This window comes from Prunus persica, chromosome G6 (assembly GCF_000346465.2).
Source record: "Prunus persica cultivar Lovell chromosome G6, Prunus_persica_NCBIv2, whole genome shotgun sequence".
In the NCBI taxonomy this organism is placed as follows: Eukaryota; Viridiplantae; Streptophyta; class Magnoliopsida; order Rosales; family Rosaceae; genus Prunus; species Prunus persica.
The window spans coordinates 11,662,053-11,679,625 of NC_034014.1; the positions used below are offsets into that span (position 1 = coordinate 11,662,053).

General features: G+C 34.3%; 2 protein-coding genes across 2 annotated transcripts; one reads left to right on the top strand and one right to left on the bottom strand.

Annotated features, from left to right (window-relative positions):
• Window positions 278-2,666, bottom strand: LOC18774126 (histone deacetylase 8). Its single transcript, XM_007205285.2, has 3 exons — window positions 1,953-2,666; window positions 1,001-1,581; window positions 278-685 (listed from the first exon to the last, which is right to left on the bottom strand). Exons 1-3 carry the CDS (start codon window positions 2,215-2,217, stop codon window positions 383-385), a joined length of 1,149 nt encoding a protein of 382 aa, XP_007205347.1. The 5' UTR covers window positions 2,218-2,666; the 3' UTR covers window positions 278-382.
• Window positions 7,407-9,702, top strand: LOC18772335 (aluminum-activated malate transporter 2). The gene is made up of 6 exons (XM_007206502.2): window positions 7,407-7,722; window positions 7,841-7,981; window positions 8,116-8,388; window positions 8,516-8,628; window positions 8,721-8,864; window positions 8,972-9,702. Exons 1-6 carry the CDS (start codon window positions 7,473-7,475, stop codon window positions 9,458-9,460), a joined length of 1,410 nt encoding a protein of 469 aa, XP_007206564.1. The 5' UTR covers window positions 7,407-7,472; the 3' UTR covers window positions 9,461-9,702.

The window sequence follows — 17,573 nt, forward strand, 5'->3', positions numbered from 1 at the left end:
TCTGATCTAACGATTAAGAGATAAGGCCTCACCTAAGGGTCATATGTAAGGCCCTCACTATAGAATTCTTGGTGGCTCCTAAGTATTAACTGAAGTGTGAATTTTTATCTTCTGCTCCAGCCATGCCAAGTTTCAGTTTTTTTTTTTTTTTTTTTTACTTAAAAAAAAAATTGTGTATGAACGTAGGCGTACTCTGCAAGATAACAGGGCCTTCATCTCTAATTGGGGATGCTCATACAGAAACATTGAAGCAATAAGCAATACTCAATCAAATTTACCCAAAAAAAAAAAAGAAAAAGTGTGACTTCTTTGTTGCAATGACAATCTTATATCATAGACACAGTACAAACAGAGAATGAGGTTTACTAAAATGAATTCCAAATTAAGCTCCTTTTAAGAATGGTACATTGTCTTTCTGGAACTTTTTAATGGATTTAATAACTTCCACGGCCAATGCCTCATCCTCTGGGTAATAAGCAATGGGATCAGATAATAGACAAGTTGGTAGGTTGAGCACACCTTCAAGTGTGGCATGGAGACAATAGGCTGAGTAGGTAACATGATATCCACCTTCTTGGACAATCAGAAGCCGTCCACTGCAGTGTCGGTCCGCCAGGCTACGAACAATCCTGCCAATCTCTTGATAACCCTCCATTGTCAAACACTGCCTTCCATTTGGATCAAACTGAGAACAAGCAGTGTTAACGTTTAAGCTACTTCAGTTTTTGTTGACAATAAAATTAGATTTCTTCGAAGGTAGCTAGAGAAGAACTTGAAGTTCATACTCTGATATGAAGAAGGATATTATTAAAGGGTAATGCCAAAAAATAAATTGGCAACAGTTATTAGTACTAAACACAAACAGCTCTTTTCAAAATATGGGAAGTCTCTACATAAAGACGGTGATGATTTCAGTTTTGTTAAGCAGACACTTTTCTCAATAAATAAACAAATCAAGCAAATCATCTAAATTGAAGTCATGCAGAAAGATTTAACTTACAGCACTTGAATCTTGGCCAATGACCAGAACCATCATTTCAGGCTCAAACTTTTGGATTGCAAGGACAACCAACTCAGTCATGGCATGCCTGTATCCACGGTCCCCGGTCCCATTTGGTAGAGGTATATTCAAATTATAACCAAACCCCTCCGCTTCACCAAGCTCATCAACGGAGCCATTCTGTGGGTGAGATGGACCCCATGAACCATGATTCATATGAAGGGAGGTTGTGAGAACCTTATCAGACCTATAGAATCCCTCAGCAGTCCCATTTCCATAATGGACATCGATGTCTATGACCGCAACCTTTGAGCATCCAGAATTTAAAGCGAATTGAACAGCAAGACCGGCATTGTTAAGGAAGCAGTAGCCATCAGCTCGAGTAGGCTGAGCATGGTGACCCGGAGGCCTAACCAATGCATAAGCAATTTTTCCATGTCCATCAAGCACATGTTTCATTGCCGATAATGTTGTACCGGCAGCAAGAAGCGAGGCACCCCATGATCCAGGGTTCAAGAAAGTCCCAGCACATAACATCTTACCCCCATCTCTATCCGCTTCAACTAGTTCATTTATGTATTCTGACACGGCAGCATATATTTGAACCCAAACCAATATTCTTCATAACTTCACTAACTCATATATAGCACAAATGTAAGGATTAAACAATCAAAGGATTAAAATTTGATAAACACCTGTCAGTTTGGTTTGAAAGTAATATTGGGTAATTGATTTCATCCAAATTCATTGGCACATAAATGAATAAAACCCAAAAGAATTCGTAATTCAAAGCCTACAAAATCCCAGTACTATGCAATCAAAACCCAACCTACAAAGAGACTGCAAGTCCTAAGTGAACCCAAGTAGCAGGGGAGAGAAAGGAGCAACTCAAGAAGCAGAGCAATCAGAAGTTGAAAAAGTAAGCAAATTGATTCAAAGTGAATCCAAATACCTGAAGAGTGGAAAGAGAGCAATTCAGAGAGCAGAGCAGGCCTTCCTGGGAGCCAAGAAATGTAGGGAGAGATAGGGCCTCTCTTTAGAATAGAAACCATGTTTTTAACTCTGTCAGAGTTCTCTGGGTGCTTTTCTAACACATCCAGAAACCCAGGATCCATTCCAGTGTCGAATACTCCATTGCCTGAGTTATGGTTGAGCATGCCTGATTCCCAGAACACATCTATGCGGTCAGTTGGGGCAGTCGCAGTTGAAGCGGCCATTGATGAAGGAACTCTGTTTTTTTCTTTCGTTCTTTTAGTTGGTGTTTTGCTAATGGGACCAGGTTGTTTTCAGTTATATGTCTCGTTTTGATTGGAAGGGCCAACTAAAATTGAGTTGGGTTGATAATGCCGGATAATGCTTGAATGTTATTTTGTTTTAGGCCTTGAGCTCATTGTATTTCATATCAACACTCGGGTTGTTGCTAAGTTTTGAGTTGGGCCTTAATTATGGATTAGGATTTGGATCGTCTCGTTGTGTTGGCAATCACTAACTTTAATCTAAGCGGGGCCATTATTAATGTAATTTTTTTTTTTTTTTTTCTGAACAAACAAAAGAACTTACAATGAAGGTCGGCCTTAACTTTTGAGTGGCACCGGGCATAAATTAAAATGACCCCTTTTTCTTTTGTATATAATCATAGTTGATCAAGAAAGAAAAAAATTTCTGTACATGAATGTATTTTCTTTTTGTCTTAATTATGGTATCCTATTAAACTAAAATAATGAAAGAACATGAATCATAAAACATAAAAAACCATCAAATTGTTGACAATTGGGATGTTCTGCGGTGTTCTTCTATGGGTTTATTATTTGGGGTTTCTACGGTCCTCTCATGTGGGTCTTACTATGTTGGTCTCTAATTGCAGTTCTCGTCGGAGGTTTTTGTGTTAGGTTTTGTTTTTGACTTGTTCTTTTATTGTAATGGTCCAAAATGACCTGAATTGGACTCTCCTATTAGTCCATGACATGTGTGATACTCTTTCCTCTCCTGGGATTCTTGTCCTAGGAAGATTTTAACGATGCCACTATTTCATGTCGCTCTTTGTACGTCTGTGGTTTTATGAATGAATTCTGCTTCTCAAAAACAAAAAAAAAAGTCATCAAATTAGAAGAAGTAAACATAAATGTTGGATTATTTGGATGTTTGTTCCAAAACAAAAAATATAATATTTAAATATTCAATTTATTAATTGTATTGCTAAGGATTCAAAGTGATTGTTATTTGAACTCTTGTTTTTTCAGACTCTAAAAAAATCAATTTAATATGAATTTGAACAATTATATATAAAACATGTAGATACAAATTTTTTTGGGGCCCTCTTGATATGAGGCCCTAGGCCGTCGCCCTCGGCCTTGCAAATACGTTACTCAAAAATATGATGGTAAATTAAAATCAAAACATTAAAAGCATAAGCTCAAGAATAAAACAGGAGAAATCAACCATTCTCCCTTGACAAGCCAATGTAGCATAAACAAGAATATTTAACAACCTAGCTCTCTAGTTTTTACATGCTTCTCGAAATGAAAGCAGTATCCTTTTGACCTACGAGTTTCGCTTGGAGAGTAGGAGTCATGAGTCTTTGCGTGTATTGGAGTCCTCAATAGATAATTATTGAATTCTCTTTTGTACTTTACAATGTACAATTATCTTCTTCATTGGAAACAAAATTCTCTCTTTTCAATCGGTAAGGAAAGTTCTAATTATTTGTTTTTGGATTCTCTTTTGTGCAATACAAGACAAGTGAACGCAAAAACCATTAATAAAAAAACACATATTGAGTCAAATAACGCGTTGTCACAATGCACATCATGCATGAAATTCGAGAACGCAAAAAAATCTATTTTCTGTTTCACTAAAAAATAATTTTATTTTCTGTCAGATCAAGAACGTAAGATGATATAAAATAAGGAAAAAGTTTGGCTCTTTAAAACTAAAAAGGAGCTGCTCCTCATAACAAATGAAATTTTGACATTTTTCGAATTCCAAAAGTGAAAAAAAGGAAGAAGAAGCTTGTCTCCTTAAAACAACCCAGATTTTGATAATTGTCAATTTCATTTAACTTTTACTTTTTTTGAAATTTTTTTTTTATTTTCTTTGTTTCGGAATTTGACAAGTGTCATAATCTCATTTTGTTTGAGGAGGAGCTCTTCCTTAGGTTTAAAAAGGAATTCAAAAGCATTCTATTTGTTTTTTTTTATAGAGAAAATTGTATTGCATTCAATCCAAAGAGAACATTACATGGTAAAAACGAGCATGTTAACGGTGGTCTCGTTAAAACTTTTCCGAGAAAAACTACAAGGGATAAAAATCCAGGGCAGAAAATAGCATTCCATTTGTTTGGAAGATGAGCTCCTCCTCAATTTTAAGGAGGCGAAGCTTTTTCCCAGAAAGGAATGGGTGTTGTAGTAAAATCTTCAAATTAAATAAAAAGAGTGAATCTATTTATATATAACAATGAATTATTCATGCGTAAAAAGCATGACCAAATTCAACATTTTACTACTAATTTCGCAACTCCCGGAAAGATGGAAAGAATATTATAAAACAATTCAAATTTAAAAGAAGAGAAAAGAAAAAAATTAGGATGCTTGCAGTAAAAAAAGAACAATATTATAAAGGAGAAAAACCACATCATAGATGCTCCTTCAATATTATAAGCATGTCTATAATGGGACAAGAGGTTTTTTTTAAAAAATTTGTATACACAGTTATAAAATTATATATTAACAGGATACGTTAATAGCAAAACATTCTTTTCATTATTAATTTTTCTTATTCTATTAGACAAAATATTCTGAAAATCAGCTCAATGACAACTTCAATTAGGATCGGTTCTTGTGTCAATTATTATGATATGTCATGCTGTCTTGAATGTTTGAACACATGGGTAGATTCAATCATCAAACAGCCAGTAGGTTGAAATTCAAATACTTTTAGATGGGAGCAAGCCTATATAATATTTGGAGTAGATGCTTTTCCTGTGGCATTTTTAGCTTAGTACACTGTAACACTAAAGTGAAAATGTAAAGCTTCCAGCAAAAAAGGGAAAAAACTACAATATATAAGCTAGAATTAGTATTATTATTATAGTAATCATTTAATTTCTGAACGATTAGTATTAATAAGGAGCTTATAGTTCTAGTAATTAAAAGCGTTTATGTTCGACTTATATTTCTCTCTCATTATCGCTTGTATCATAAGGAAAATGGTTACCAACTGCATTTGCTAGATATATGCATATCCTCTTTTTAATTAAGTTTAACAATCAATGGTAGCTTGTTTTTCCTAATAAAACAAGTAGAAAGAGTAAAGATAATGGTAGCTTGGGTGATACATATATATATATATATATTTTTATATATCAAGATGAGTACTACCAGTATTTCTAAACCAAAAAGAAATTTTTAGGACGACAAAATAATATATGAAAATGGGTTAAAAAGATAGAGAAAAGAAGCTTACTGGTAAAAAAATTTGTGAGAGAGGTTGTCCCAATCAAGTACAAAGTAACGGACCTATTAAGGCGCAAAAAGGTGCATCTGCACCTCCTTTCATCGGAAAAATCATTATATATGTATATTGCACCTCTACTCAGCTTGGGAGGGGCATTCTAGGTGTTCGACGAAAAGCCTAAACGAAGTTAGTATGCTGCATAGTGTGCTTGTTTTTTATATTTTTTATATTTATTTATTTATAAATCTTGGCCAAAATTATACCTCAATTAAAACATTCATGGATCTGTGAAAATGCATAATTAAAATACATTCCAGTTAAAAGATATGTTGAAATTTAATTTAATTTCTTCAACACCAAATTTTTTTAATTAGATTGTTTTGTCTCTACTTGCCACATGGTTGGAGAACAACCTCTTATAAGTTCTTGTCCTTAAAGCTTCGTGGACATTGACAAAGCTAGAAATTCATATTTAAAAAAACATTTTAGACTTGAACATAAAGTGAATGGTTTTTCGCTGTTTGGATTTCTCTCCTTTTGATTTAATATGATTACAACTAGAGGGAAAACAGAGAAAAAAAAAGAGAGCAAATATTTCTCAATATTATTCAACACACCACTAGCTAGCTAGTAATAGCATTGTATTGTAGAGGGTTTAGCTTGTTTTCCAAATCCAAACGAGCTCGAACTTAAGTTTGGCGAAGTTTAATGATGAAAAATAATAAAGCAAATACAAACAAACATAATAGTATGAGATGTCCTTGGTCAATATTGGCACATACATATAAACATATAATAGTTTGACATGCCTTATGGGAAATGTACATTTCATTTCTGAAAGACTGGATGAATATGAAGAATGAAAAGTAAGGAACATTTCAAAAAAGTTGAGGATGTAATCGTTGGATTTGATTTTTCATGACATTATTCAATTTTGATCATAAGATTGTAATGTCTAACTTCTATCAGCCAAGTTTTATGAACGAGCTTAACCAAAACTAGAGCTATCTTACAAAAGATACATGTTGCTCACGAGCTTTACAAGTTACAACCCGAATATACCAAAGTTCAAGCTCAACTCATTTTTCTTGAGCCTAATAATTTGTTCGAGCTCATCTTGATGAGTCATGTGACATATGTATTTTGTGCAGAATCAAAAACTTGGACGAGTTAGCTTTGATTAATAAAATGATATCCTATTTACTCACCTAGTTACAGAATTTAGGTTTAACTAATTGAGAGTGTTAACTTTTTAAGAATTTCTGTTATACAAAGTGCGAGTGTTAACTTTTAGATCTATCATGCTGGTGGTCAACCGTTGCAGTACTATATACAAGAATGCAAAATGTTTCCAAGTTTCTGAATCCACAAATTGATTCATAGAAAAATGAAATTATATTCTCACTTGCAGCTCGCAGATCCAAAAGCATAGCTCTGCTGTAAAACGTAGGATGGCTAGCCTTCTTTGACCCTCTGTCTCGCAAGTCTCAACCACAGAAGCATAACCGTCAGGTTCTCCTGATGTGAGTCACGTGCAATGTACTAGTGTAAATTGCAATGCTCCAAAATTTGGATAATAATACATAGAGAGTAGAATATTTCTGGAAGAAATAAATATGAATACATAATTTTTTTTTAATACGGCGCTAGTCTAAATTATTTTAAATTAATTTAAATTAATTTAATCTACAGGAAGGGGAATTCAAACTTGAGTACAAAGAGACAAGCTCACTGCCCTGATCAACTGGGTATAACCCATGTCTACATGAATATATAAATTATTAGATAAAAATAATTGAGTCTCTAACTTTCTCATTCTTCATCTACATATCGAATTATTATTATTGTTATTATTATAATGATGTGATAAGCACATTTTATATGCCACCATCCACCATTGATCGCTTATAAATATTATAATTTGCTTAGTTAGAACTCACTCCACAAGGCATCTTCTTCCTCCATCTAATTTTTCCTTCTGCAGCTACCAATATTTTGTTCTTTTATAGAAATATTGGAAATGACATCTTCAAATCATGAGAATGCTGCAGGACCCTTGACGAGGTTATGGGGGAAGATAGTTGGGTTTGCCTTGAAGCTCAAGAAACTAGGGAAAGATGATCCAAGAAGGATTATTCATTCTTTTAAAATGGGGCTGGCTCTCACATTGGTGTCAATTTTCTACTACTTTAAACCACTCTACGAAGGTTTTGGTCTTGCTGCAATGTGGGCTATTTTAACTGTTGTGGTTGTGTTTGAATTTACTGTTGGTAAGCAACTTCTAAAAGCTCACATAATTGTGGTCCAAGACTTCCAAGATATATTATCAACTGAAAATCAGAGAGTTTAAGTTTCTAAAATGTGATATTTTGTATTTTTATTTTTCAGGATCCACACTTGGAAGAGGTTTAAATAGAATGTTGGCAACTTTAACAGCTGCTGCTCTTGGCGTCGGGGCACATCGCTTAGCAACTCTTTCTGGAGAGACAGGGGAACCCATACTTATTGCTCTCTTCGTCTTTATCATTGGTATATATGCATATACTTACTATTAGAAACAAGATTAAATTAATTTTTCTACTATATATGTATGTATATATGCTTCAAACCAACTAATAATCATTTCATGTTGGATTTTTTTTTTTTTTTTTTTGTTAATGCAGCTGGAATAGTGACATTCCTGAGATTCATTCCCCAAATTAAGGCAAGGTATGATTATGGGATGCTGATATTCTTATTGACATTCTGCTTGATATCGGTGTCTGGTTATCGCGATGAAGAGGTTATAGAAATGGCCTTCGAGAGGTTATCGACAATCGTCATTGGAAGCTGTACTTCTGTCATTGTATGCATTTTCATATGTCCAGTATGGATTGGGGTGGATCTTCACAATCAGATTGCTACCAACATTGAAAAGCTTGGGAATTTCTTAGAAGGTATACATATATATTCAAAAACTCATATTGACCAAAAATATATTTTAAAAACCTCGTTTATGGTTATCTTATCATTATTACCACCAGGAACTTCAAAGGTTAACCTGTTAAAGCCAATTACTTGCAGGATATGGAGAAGAATACTTTAAAGTATCTGAGGAAGGGCAGCCTAGAGACAAATCATCAATTCTTGATGGATATAAAAGTGTTCTAAGTTCAAGTAGCAAGGAAGAAACCATGGTGAGAATCATACAACGTTCTCTTCCTCTATTTTCTGTCCAATAAAATTATGCTTGAACTCTACTCTGAATTCTTTAGTTTCTATTATCCAGGCTAATTTGGCAAGATGGGAACCGCGTCATGGAAAGTTCAGGTTTCGTCATCCATGGAAACAATACTTGAAAGTTGGGAGCATAACTCGCCAATGTGCTTTCAAAATTGAAGCTCTCAACAGCTACCTTATCTCTGAGATCCAAGTATGATGATGAAACCCTTTTCACCATTTTATGTCTGTATTAATGATATAAATGCATTTCACTACCAATTTATGTCTACTAACTTATCTTTTGCTACTCTCATGCAGTCACCTCCAGAAGTTCGAAGCATAATTCAAGAAGCAAGCACAGCAGTTAGCTCAGAGTGTGGCAAAGCATTGAAGGAATTAGCATCTGCTTTACGAAAAATGACTAAATCATCCGCAGCAGAACGTCACATTGCCAACTCAAAAGATGCTGCTGAAAATCTCAAATCTGTAATCAGATCCAGCTTATCGAAACATGACGATATCCTACAGATCATACCAGCAGGTGCAGTGGCTTCACTACTGTGTGAAGTTGTTAAATGTACAGAGGAAATTGCCGATGCTGCTCATAAACTGGCGTCCCTAGCACATTTTAAGAATGCAAAGCCTAAAGTGACCCCAGAGCAGAAAGAATTACCTTCACAGGGAATTGTGCAGCCAGTATCAGGCATCGATGGGATGCATCACGTTATTACGATTAATGAACCATCTCAAAGTTTACAGGAAAATCGGAATCTCCCACCAGCAATGGCTCCAAGAATGGAGGTGTAGACTTTTTAAAGCAATAGTAATTTTTAGTTCTCTGTCAATAAATGAAATGATAGAGGCGCTTTTGAGCTTGTTCTTTTGTTTTTTTTCTCCCCCTTAAATCATTAATTGATCAATGGGGGAGTTTGATATGTTGCTTTTTCCCTAGAGCTTCCACTGGAAGCTCTGAGGTTTGAAGCAGTTTATATTTGTACTTGCTGCAAATGATGAATTGCCTTACTGAAAACAGAAGTGTTATCCTCAAATTGTATTTCTTTATTATGCACAATTTGAGTTTGTTCTCCTGAAAATAGAAAAACTGGAGAGGAAGGCTTAATTCAATTCGTCTGTAAAACCTTGGTTTTGCAAACTTTGGGAACAAAACTAATTTATTCATAGTTCAAGCACCAGATTGGTCTCAAAATGGGCTGTTGCCCTCCCAAATTCATCTGGGGAATAAAAGAAAAACAACTTATATGAACTATTTTTTTATATGTATTTCCTCCTTAGAATTTCTTTTATATCTTTGGGAGGCACTTGCGACCTCTTTTAATAACGAAAAGAGAAATATCACTAGACTAAGAGCTAGTTGGTTCTCCTTTTTAAAATCATTTTTATCGAGAGACAAATGTTGTTGCATACTATTGCACTCGTGTGGATAATCGAATATATGATCTGATAACCATAAGGCACAATGAAGCACCATCTCATTGACAGATTACTTTCTTGACAACCAAGTACAATCCCACATATTACTTTCTTGAGAAGCAAGCTCCAATAACATATTAAGTATCTAGATTTATACAGTTGCCAATTACTATATAATTTCTCCTATTGATTAGCATGCTAAATTATAAAATTGTCTTTCACCTATATATTATAACACGTGTATTAGTAACAACACGAGCAAGTGATCACTGGCAAAAATTTCTCCTGACAAGATGTATTTTGGCCCTCTTGTTAGTATAGGTTTTCTTGAATCTCAGTCATTGAGTTTGCCTTCGGGTTGTTGTTGGTAAGTCAAAATTCTTCTTGTTGGTAGGGACTAATAATTTCAGTGGCAGAGATCACCTCTACTTCTAGAACGATAGTTTGATTCTTACCACACCCTAAAATCTACATATCAGTGCTAAAATTTGACCTTTCATGACTGATTGGTCCTGCAATCAATGCAAGAAAACAATATTCAACGTTGAGCTGCTGCGTCATTAAATTCCTTTTTATGGATTTTTGGTCAAGTTCAAGAGCTACCATCCAAAGTCCATCTCAACAGTGAAGTTCATTAATTCATATGATATATTCTGCCTTTGTCCTTTCACTTATATTCTACTAATTTTTGCTTTGTGACAATATTTTGGTAGATCTGTTTTCTTTATATATGTCTCATTTTTATATTAATAAATTGAATTCCACCTAGCCCATGTTCTAAGGTCCACTAATTAATCAAAACATCTAGAATTCAGATATCTTCTTTCTTAAAACAATGCTAAAATCCAAATTCTTGGGAATAAACTTTATCAATTTGTTTTCTTGTTTTTCTGCTACCTGGTATAATTAGAAGCCTCTTCCAGTTTTGTTTTTAGCCATGATTCACGGTATATGGAATGATTTAGATGCATTTGTGACATATAAACAGGAAAATAAAGGAGATTTATTAATTTGGATAGGCAGTGCAACTGCATAGATAGGTCATCAAATAGATTAATTATTGGCTCACCTAACTAGTTTTACCTTTAAAAAAAGGAGATTTATTAATTTAAATCCTTGCTTTTGGGTTGTCGACAAGAGTATTGTCATTATTGTTGTCCTATAGACTTAGTTGAGTTTTTTTTTTTTTTTAATAAATAAAAAATAAAAAGTACAAGTGAGATGGGGTTTTCAGACACATTATCAAGATATTATGGGAATTTGAATCAGAGACTATTTGTCTACAAGTCAATATCATTTTCCACTAAGTTAGGCAGAGGCAAATAATATACTTTTAAAAACACATTGCCTAATATATGTAGATAAACACAAATTTATATGACAAACTATTTAAACACAAATAAACACATTGCCTAAACTTCCGCCCGGAAAAGAAACTATTTAAACTTAATTAATTGGCAAAGTCGATATATACGTTTTGACTAATCAAATCCTAACATGAAGACGATTTTGAGACACGATACTCTTGGTAACACTTCGTTTTTTTTATAGTTTTCATTTTTATAATGAAGGATGAAGAGAGATGAAGGAAGGGAGGGAGGAGGGCGGAATGAAAGAAAATGTATGAAACAAAAGCTTGAAAAAGAAAATTATTTTTAGATTGTTAAAGCAAAAAACTAAAAATGAAATGGCTTCTAACACATCCTTTATTATTTGCTAAAAATACTATGAAGATTGTTCTTGTTTATCTTTTTTATTCTTTTTATATAATATTCTTTTATGAAGCTTTGGTCTTCAAAACTAGGCTACTCTGTCTGGCCACTAAACTGACTTTGAAGTTTGAAAAATGGCATGAAAAATGATATACATGCAGCAGTTCCAACATCAATGGTCCCAATACAATTATTTTTACTAGTTCAACAAATGTTTTTACAAAAATTAGTTTATATATAGGGTTACTTATAATTTTGCTCACTGGAGTTTGGTTTAAATTTAATTTTAATTACCGTAATTTTAATTTTATCGATTTCATTAGTGTACTTGCAATCATTAATAAATCAAGTTCAAGTCTTCAATTTCGTCAGTTTCAATTTTTTTTTTTCATCACAAGGGGCCGATTTTGGCTTAACACGATTTCCAATTTTTTTTGTCAAAATGCAAATTTGCTAGTTTCATTTTTTTGGACAAAAATATTTTAAAGGTACTGCCGTGAGGCTATACCATTTAAATATATTTATTTGAATAGTATAGCCGCACAACTATACTTGAAAAATATTCGGCTATACTGTTAAAATAAATTCGAATATTTTTCAAGTATAGCTGTGCGGCTATACGCTTTAGATATAATTATTCAAATATTTACAAGTATAGCCAAGCGGCTATACGGTTTAGATATAATTATTCAAATATTTTACAAGATATAATTGCGACCAACAAAATCAATCAACACAATGTTTCAAGAAAATACTTAAATTTCATTGAATGGTCAAATAATATCAGATTCAAGTATTTTTTGTAGAGATGAAATTTGAATAAATATCCACAAAATAGATGGTTTGAATTAATGAAATATAATGCAGAATGAGCTCTGCAAAAGTATCCCTCAAATACGAGCGAATCATATGTTTTTCTTGGTAAAGATACGTACGATCAATATGTAGGAAATATGAGTGCTAATTACTATAAAATAAATAAATAAACACTACAAACAAAACAGATTTTACAACAGCAGTATGTAATTAAAAGAACATTAATTGAGTCGAGGCAAGTGTTGGACACTCTGACCTTAAAACGAATTACGCCCCACACTGGTGCTTATGGTTCTCTAGCGTTCACCTCCCAGGATACAACGACTCTCCTCCTTATGAAAGAAGCACTCTAATTCACAAGGAACTTTGAACCAAAATTATGTAGGAACCTCTCTTTATGAAAACTCTAATGCTCTCTATATATGAAAGTATGTATGTAGAGAATTGATTGAATCAATAAAACTGCAGGAGGATTGCTCTATATATAGATGATGAAATACCCTTTCCAAAAAAGGTATCCCAATTGAAAAGGCAAACAGTGCATCCCTTGATCTTGAAGAGTTGTCACCCCAAGCAATGTATCTCTTAGTTTGAAAAGTTGTCACCCCTCAATTGAAGATGTCTTTACCCAAGGGTCATGTCTTTAACCCAATGGATTTTATTAATTTCCATTCAAATAGAAAACTAATATTAAATAAAATAATATTAATTTCTCACAATCCCCCACATGAATGAAAATTAGTTTCAACAATATGCAAATGATAATGCAGACTTAGAGAGAGTTCCTATTAGAAGAATATAGCATCTGGATAGGTATCTTTTGGCTTTGAACCTTCCATAGTGAAGTACTATCGGATTCATTGAGTTATCATAATTTAGTTGTCCCTTTTGAACCTAGATCTTGGGATCTCCAGTCAACTAGGTTGGGTTTCCACTATGACGACTCATTTGACATGGGCTTTAACCCCATTCCCCTCGATGATCTATAAACTTGCTCTCTGTTCAAACCTTTAGTAAACGGATCCGCCAAATTATCTTTTGACGTTATGTAGTCAATGGTAATTATACCACTAGAGAGCAGTTGCTTAACATGTTGTGTCTTCGACGTATATGATGAGACTTGCCGTTGTACATATCGTTTTGTGCCCTTGCAATTGTAGATTGACTATCACAATGTATACATATAGCAGGTACAGTTTTTGGCCAACATGGAATATCTTCTAAGAAATTACGTAGCCATTCAGCTTCCTCACCAGCTTTATCTAATGCTATGAACTCAGATTCCATAGTAGATCTTGCTATAACAGTTTGCTTAGTAGATCTCCATGATATAGCCGCACCTCTAATTGTAAAGACATATCCACCTGTAGAATTGGAGTCTTTAGTATCAGATATCCAATTAGCATCACTATATCCTTCAAGTACATCTGGATATCTTGTATAATGCAGTCCAACATTTTTGGTGTATCTTAAATATCTTAGAACTCTGACTATAGCTTTCCAATGATCCTTTCCAGGATTACTAGTATATCTGCTTAATTTATTAACAGAGTAAGCTATATCAGGCCTTGTGCAATTCGTAAGATACACGAGACTGCCAATGATACGAGCATATTCTATTTGTGAAACACCATGACCTATATTCTTCACAAGATTAAGACTTGGATCATAATGTGTTTTTACAGGACTAGTATCACACTTGCTAAACTTAGCAAGTATTTTCTCAATAAAATGTGATTGGGATAACACTAGTCCATCAGATGTTCTAGAAATTTTAATCCCCAGAATCACATATGCTACTCCCAAATCTTTCATGTCAAAATTATTGGTCAACATTTTCTTGGTAGATTTAATCATCCCAATATTGCTACCAATAATTAACATATCACCAACATAAAGACAAATAATTACAAAACCATCTTGAGTGCTTTTCGTATAAACACATTTATCACACTCATTGATCTTGAAACCATTTGGCATTAGTGCATTTTCAAATTTCAGATGCCATTGTTTTGGTGCTTGCTTTAACCCGTACAAAGACTTAACAAGCTTACGGACTTTTTTTCTTGTCCAGGAACAATAAACCCTTCAGGTTGTTCCACATAAATTTCCTCATCTAAATCACCATTTAGAAAGGCCGTTTTCACATCCATTTGATGAATCTCAAGATTATGTAATGCTACAATTCCAATTAACATTCTTATTGATATTATTCTCGTAACTGGTGAATATGTGTCAAAGTAATCCAATCCTTCTCTTTGCTTATAACCTTTGACAACAAGCCTTGCCTTGTATTTGTCAATTGATCCATCAGCTTTCATCTTCTTCTTAAAAATCCATTTATAACCCAATGGTTTATTTCCATGAGGAAGATCCACAAGTTCCCAAGTGTGATTCTGCATGATGGATTCAACTTCGGCATTAATAGCCTCTTTCCATAATGGAGCTTCAGGAGAAGTCATGGCTTCTTTGTAGGTTTGAGGCTCATTTTCTAACAAATAAGTTAGAAACTCAGGACCAAAGGATTTGGTTGTCTTAGCTCTCTTACTACACCTGGGTTCATGTCTAGGTTTTGGTTCTGTAGTCTTTTTGTCTATATTTTCTTGATGACTTTCTTGGCTATCGCTATTAACAGTATCAAAGGTTCTTTTAAGTGTATTTCTTTCTTGTGCATCCTTATAAGGAAATACATTTTCAAAGAAAGATGCATTCCTTGATTCAATAATCGTATTCACATGTACATCTAATATATTAGATTTGTGTACAAGGAAACGATATGCACTACTGTTAATGGCATAACCAATAAAGATACAGTCAATAGTTTTGGGTCCTATCTTAACCTTTTTAGGGGTTGGAACCGCAACTTTAGCTAGACACCCCCACACTTTCAAGTATTTATAGGAAGGCTTGTGACCTTTCCATAACTCATAAGGTGTTTTGTCTAACTTTTTATGAGGCAATTTGTTGAGAATGTAATTAGCATAAAGTAAAGCTTCCCCCCACAAATTCTGGGGTGCTCCAGAACTTACTAGCAAAGCATTCATCATTTCTTTCAAAGTACGGTTTTTGCGTTCAGCAATACCATTTTGCTGAGGGGAGTATGGAGCAGTAGTTTGGTGAATAATTCCGTGTTGGGAACAAAACTCACCAAAAGGTGATTCATATTCACCACCTATATCACTTCTTAATATCTTTATTTTCCTGCTAAGTTGATTCTCAACTTCACTTTTATAATGTTTGAACATTTCTATGGCCTCATCTTTGCTTCTTAGCAAATATACTTAACAATATCTTGTACAATCATCAATAAAAGTAATAAAATACTTTTTACCACCTCTAGTTTGTACAAATTTCAAATTACAAATATCACTGTGAATTAATTCTAGAGGTTCTGTACTTTTTTCTATAGACTGGAATGATGATCTAGTTAGTTTTGCTTCAACACAGGTTTCACATTTATTACGGAAATCAATATGAAACTTAGGTATTAGTTCCATGTTAATTAATTGACGCAATTTGTCATAATTAACATGCCCTAATCTTCCATGCCATAAATCAGATGACTCAAGCATATAGGCAAAACTAACTTTATTGTTATTAACTTTGTGTACAACAGTCATTACATTCATCTTGAAGAGTCCATTAGTAAGGTACCCTTTCCCCACATACATTCCATTCTTAGTAAGTACAAACTTATCAGACTCAAAGACTAACTTGAACCCATTCTTGCTAAGCAGTGATCCAGAAACCAAGTTCTTTCGGATCTCAGGGACGTGAAGTACATTATTGAGAGTGACTTCCTTTCCAGATGTCATCTTTAGAACTATTTTCCCTTGGCCATGAATTTTGGAGGTGGAGGAGTTTCCTATGAATAAAGGCTCTCCTTGATCATTTGCTTCATATGTAGAAAACATTTTCCTTTTAGAACATATGTGGCCTGTAGCTCCAGTATCCACCCACCATTCCTTGGTGTTGCCCACCAAGTTCACTACAGACACGATTGCAGAAAGAGTAATATCTGACAAATCAGTTGAAAGCTTGTCTTCTTCAGTCATGTGTGCCTTAGTCTTGCCTTTTTCTTTTGGTTGCCTTGTCCATTTCTACTTCTGCAATCCACAGCTCGATGCCATTGCTTGTTGCAATTGAAGCACTTTTCCTTAAATTCCTTGGACGTCTTGGAGTTCCCTTGACTTGAGCCTTCTCCAGAGTGCTTCCTTTTTTGTTATTTCTTGACTCTTTTCCCACTATGTTAACCTTAGCTTTCATTATGGATCCAGACTTTTTGTCAGCACGGCGATCGTCCTCTTCGATCCTTAGCCTTACTATCAAATCCTCAAGTCCCATCTCCTTAGGCTTATGCTTAAGGTAGTTTTTGAAATCCTTCCAAGAAGGTGCTAGTTTTTCAATGACAGCAGCCACTTGGAAAGACTCACTCAATTCCATCTTTTCTGCATTTATTTCATGTAGAATCAGTTTGAGTTCTTGGACTTAACTTATGACAATCTTGGAGTCTACCATCTTGTAGTCAAGAAACCGACCGACAATAAATTTCTTCATTCCTGCATCTTCGGTTCGATATTTCTTGTCTAGTGACTCCCATAAAGCCTTGGCAGTCTGAATTGGATTATACACATTGTATAGTGCATCACTTAAACCATTTAGGATGTAGTTCCTGCAAAGGAAATCTGACTGGTTCCATGCATCAGAAGCAGCCACTGTTTCTATTGTATCACCAGGTCCAGGAGGATCTGCTTTCAGGATATGAGCCAAATTCAATGTGGTGATGTAGAACAACATCTTTTGTTGCCATCTCTTAAAATCTATCCCATTAAATTTTTCAGGCTTCTCTGCATGATTATGAGATGAAGGCAACACTACAGCAGGTGCACTTGTCTTCACAGAAGGACCCCCTTTCTATATCTCATTCGACATTTTCCTTAATTGAGTGAACAATCTCAATG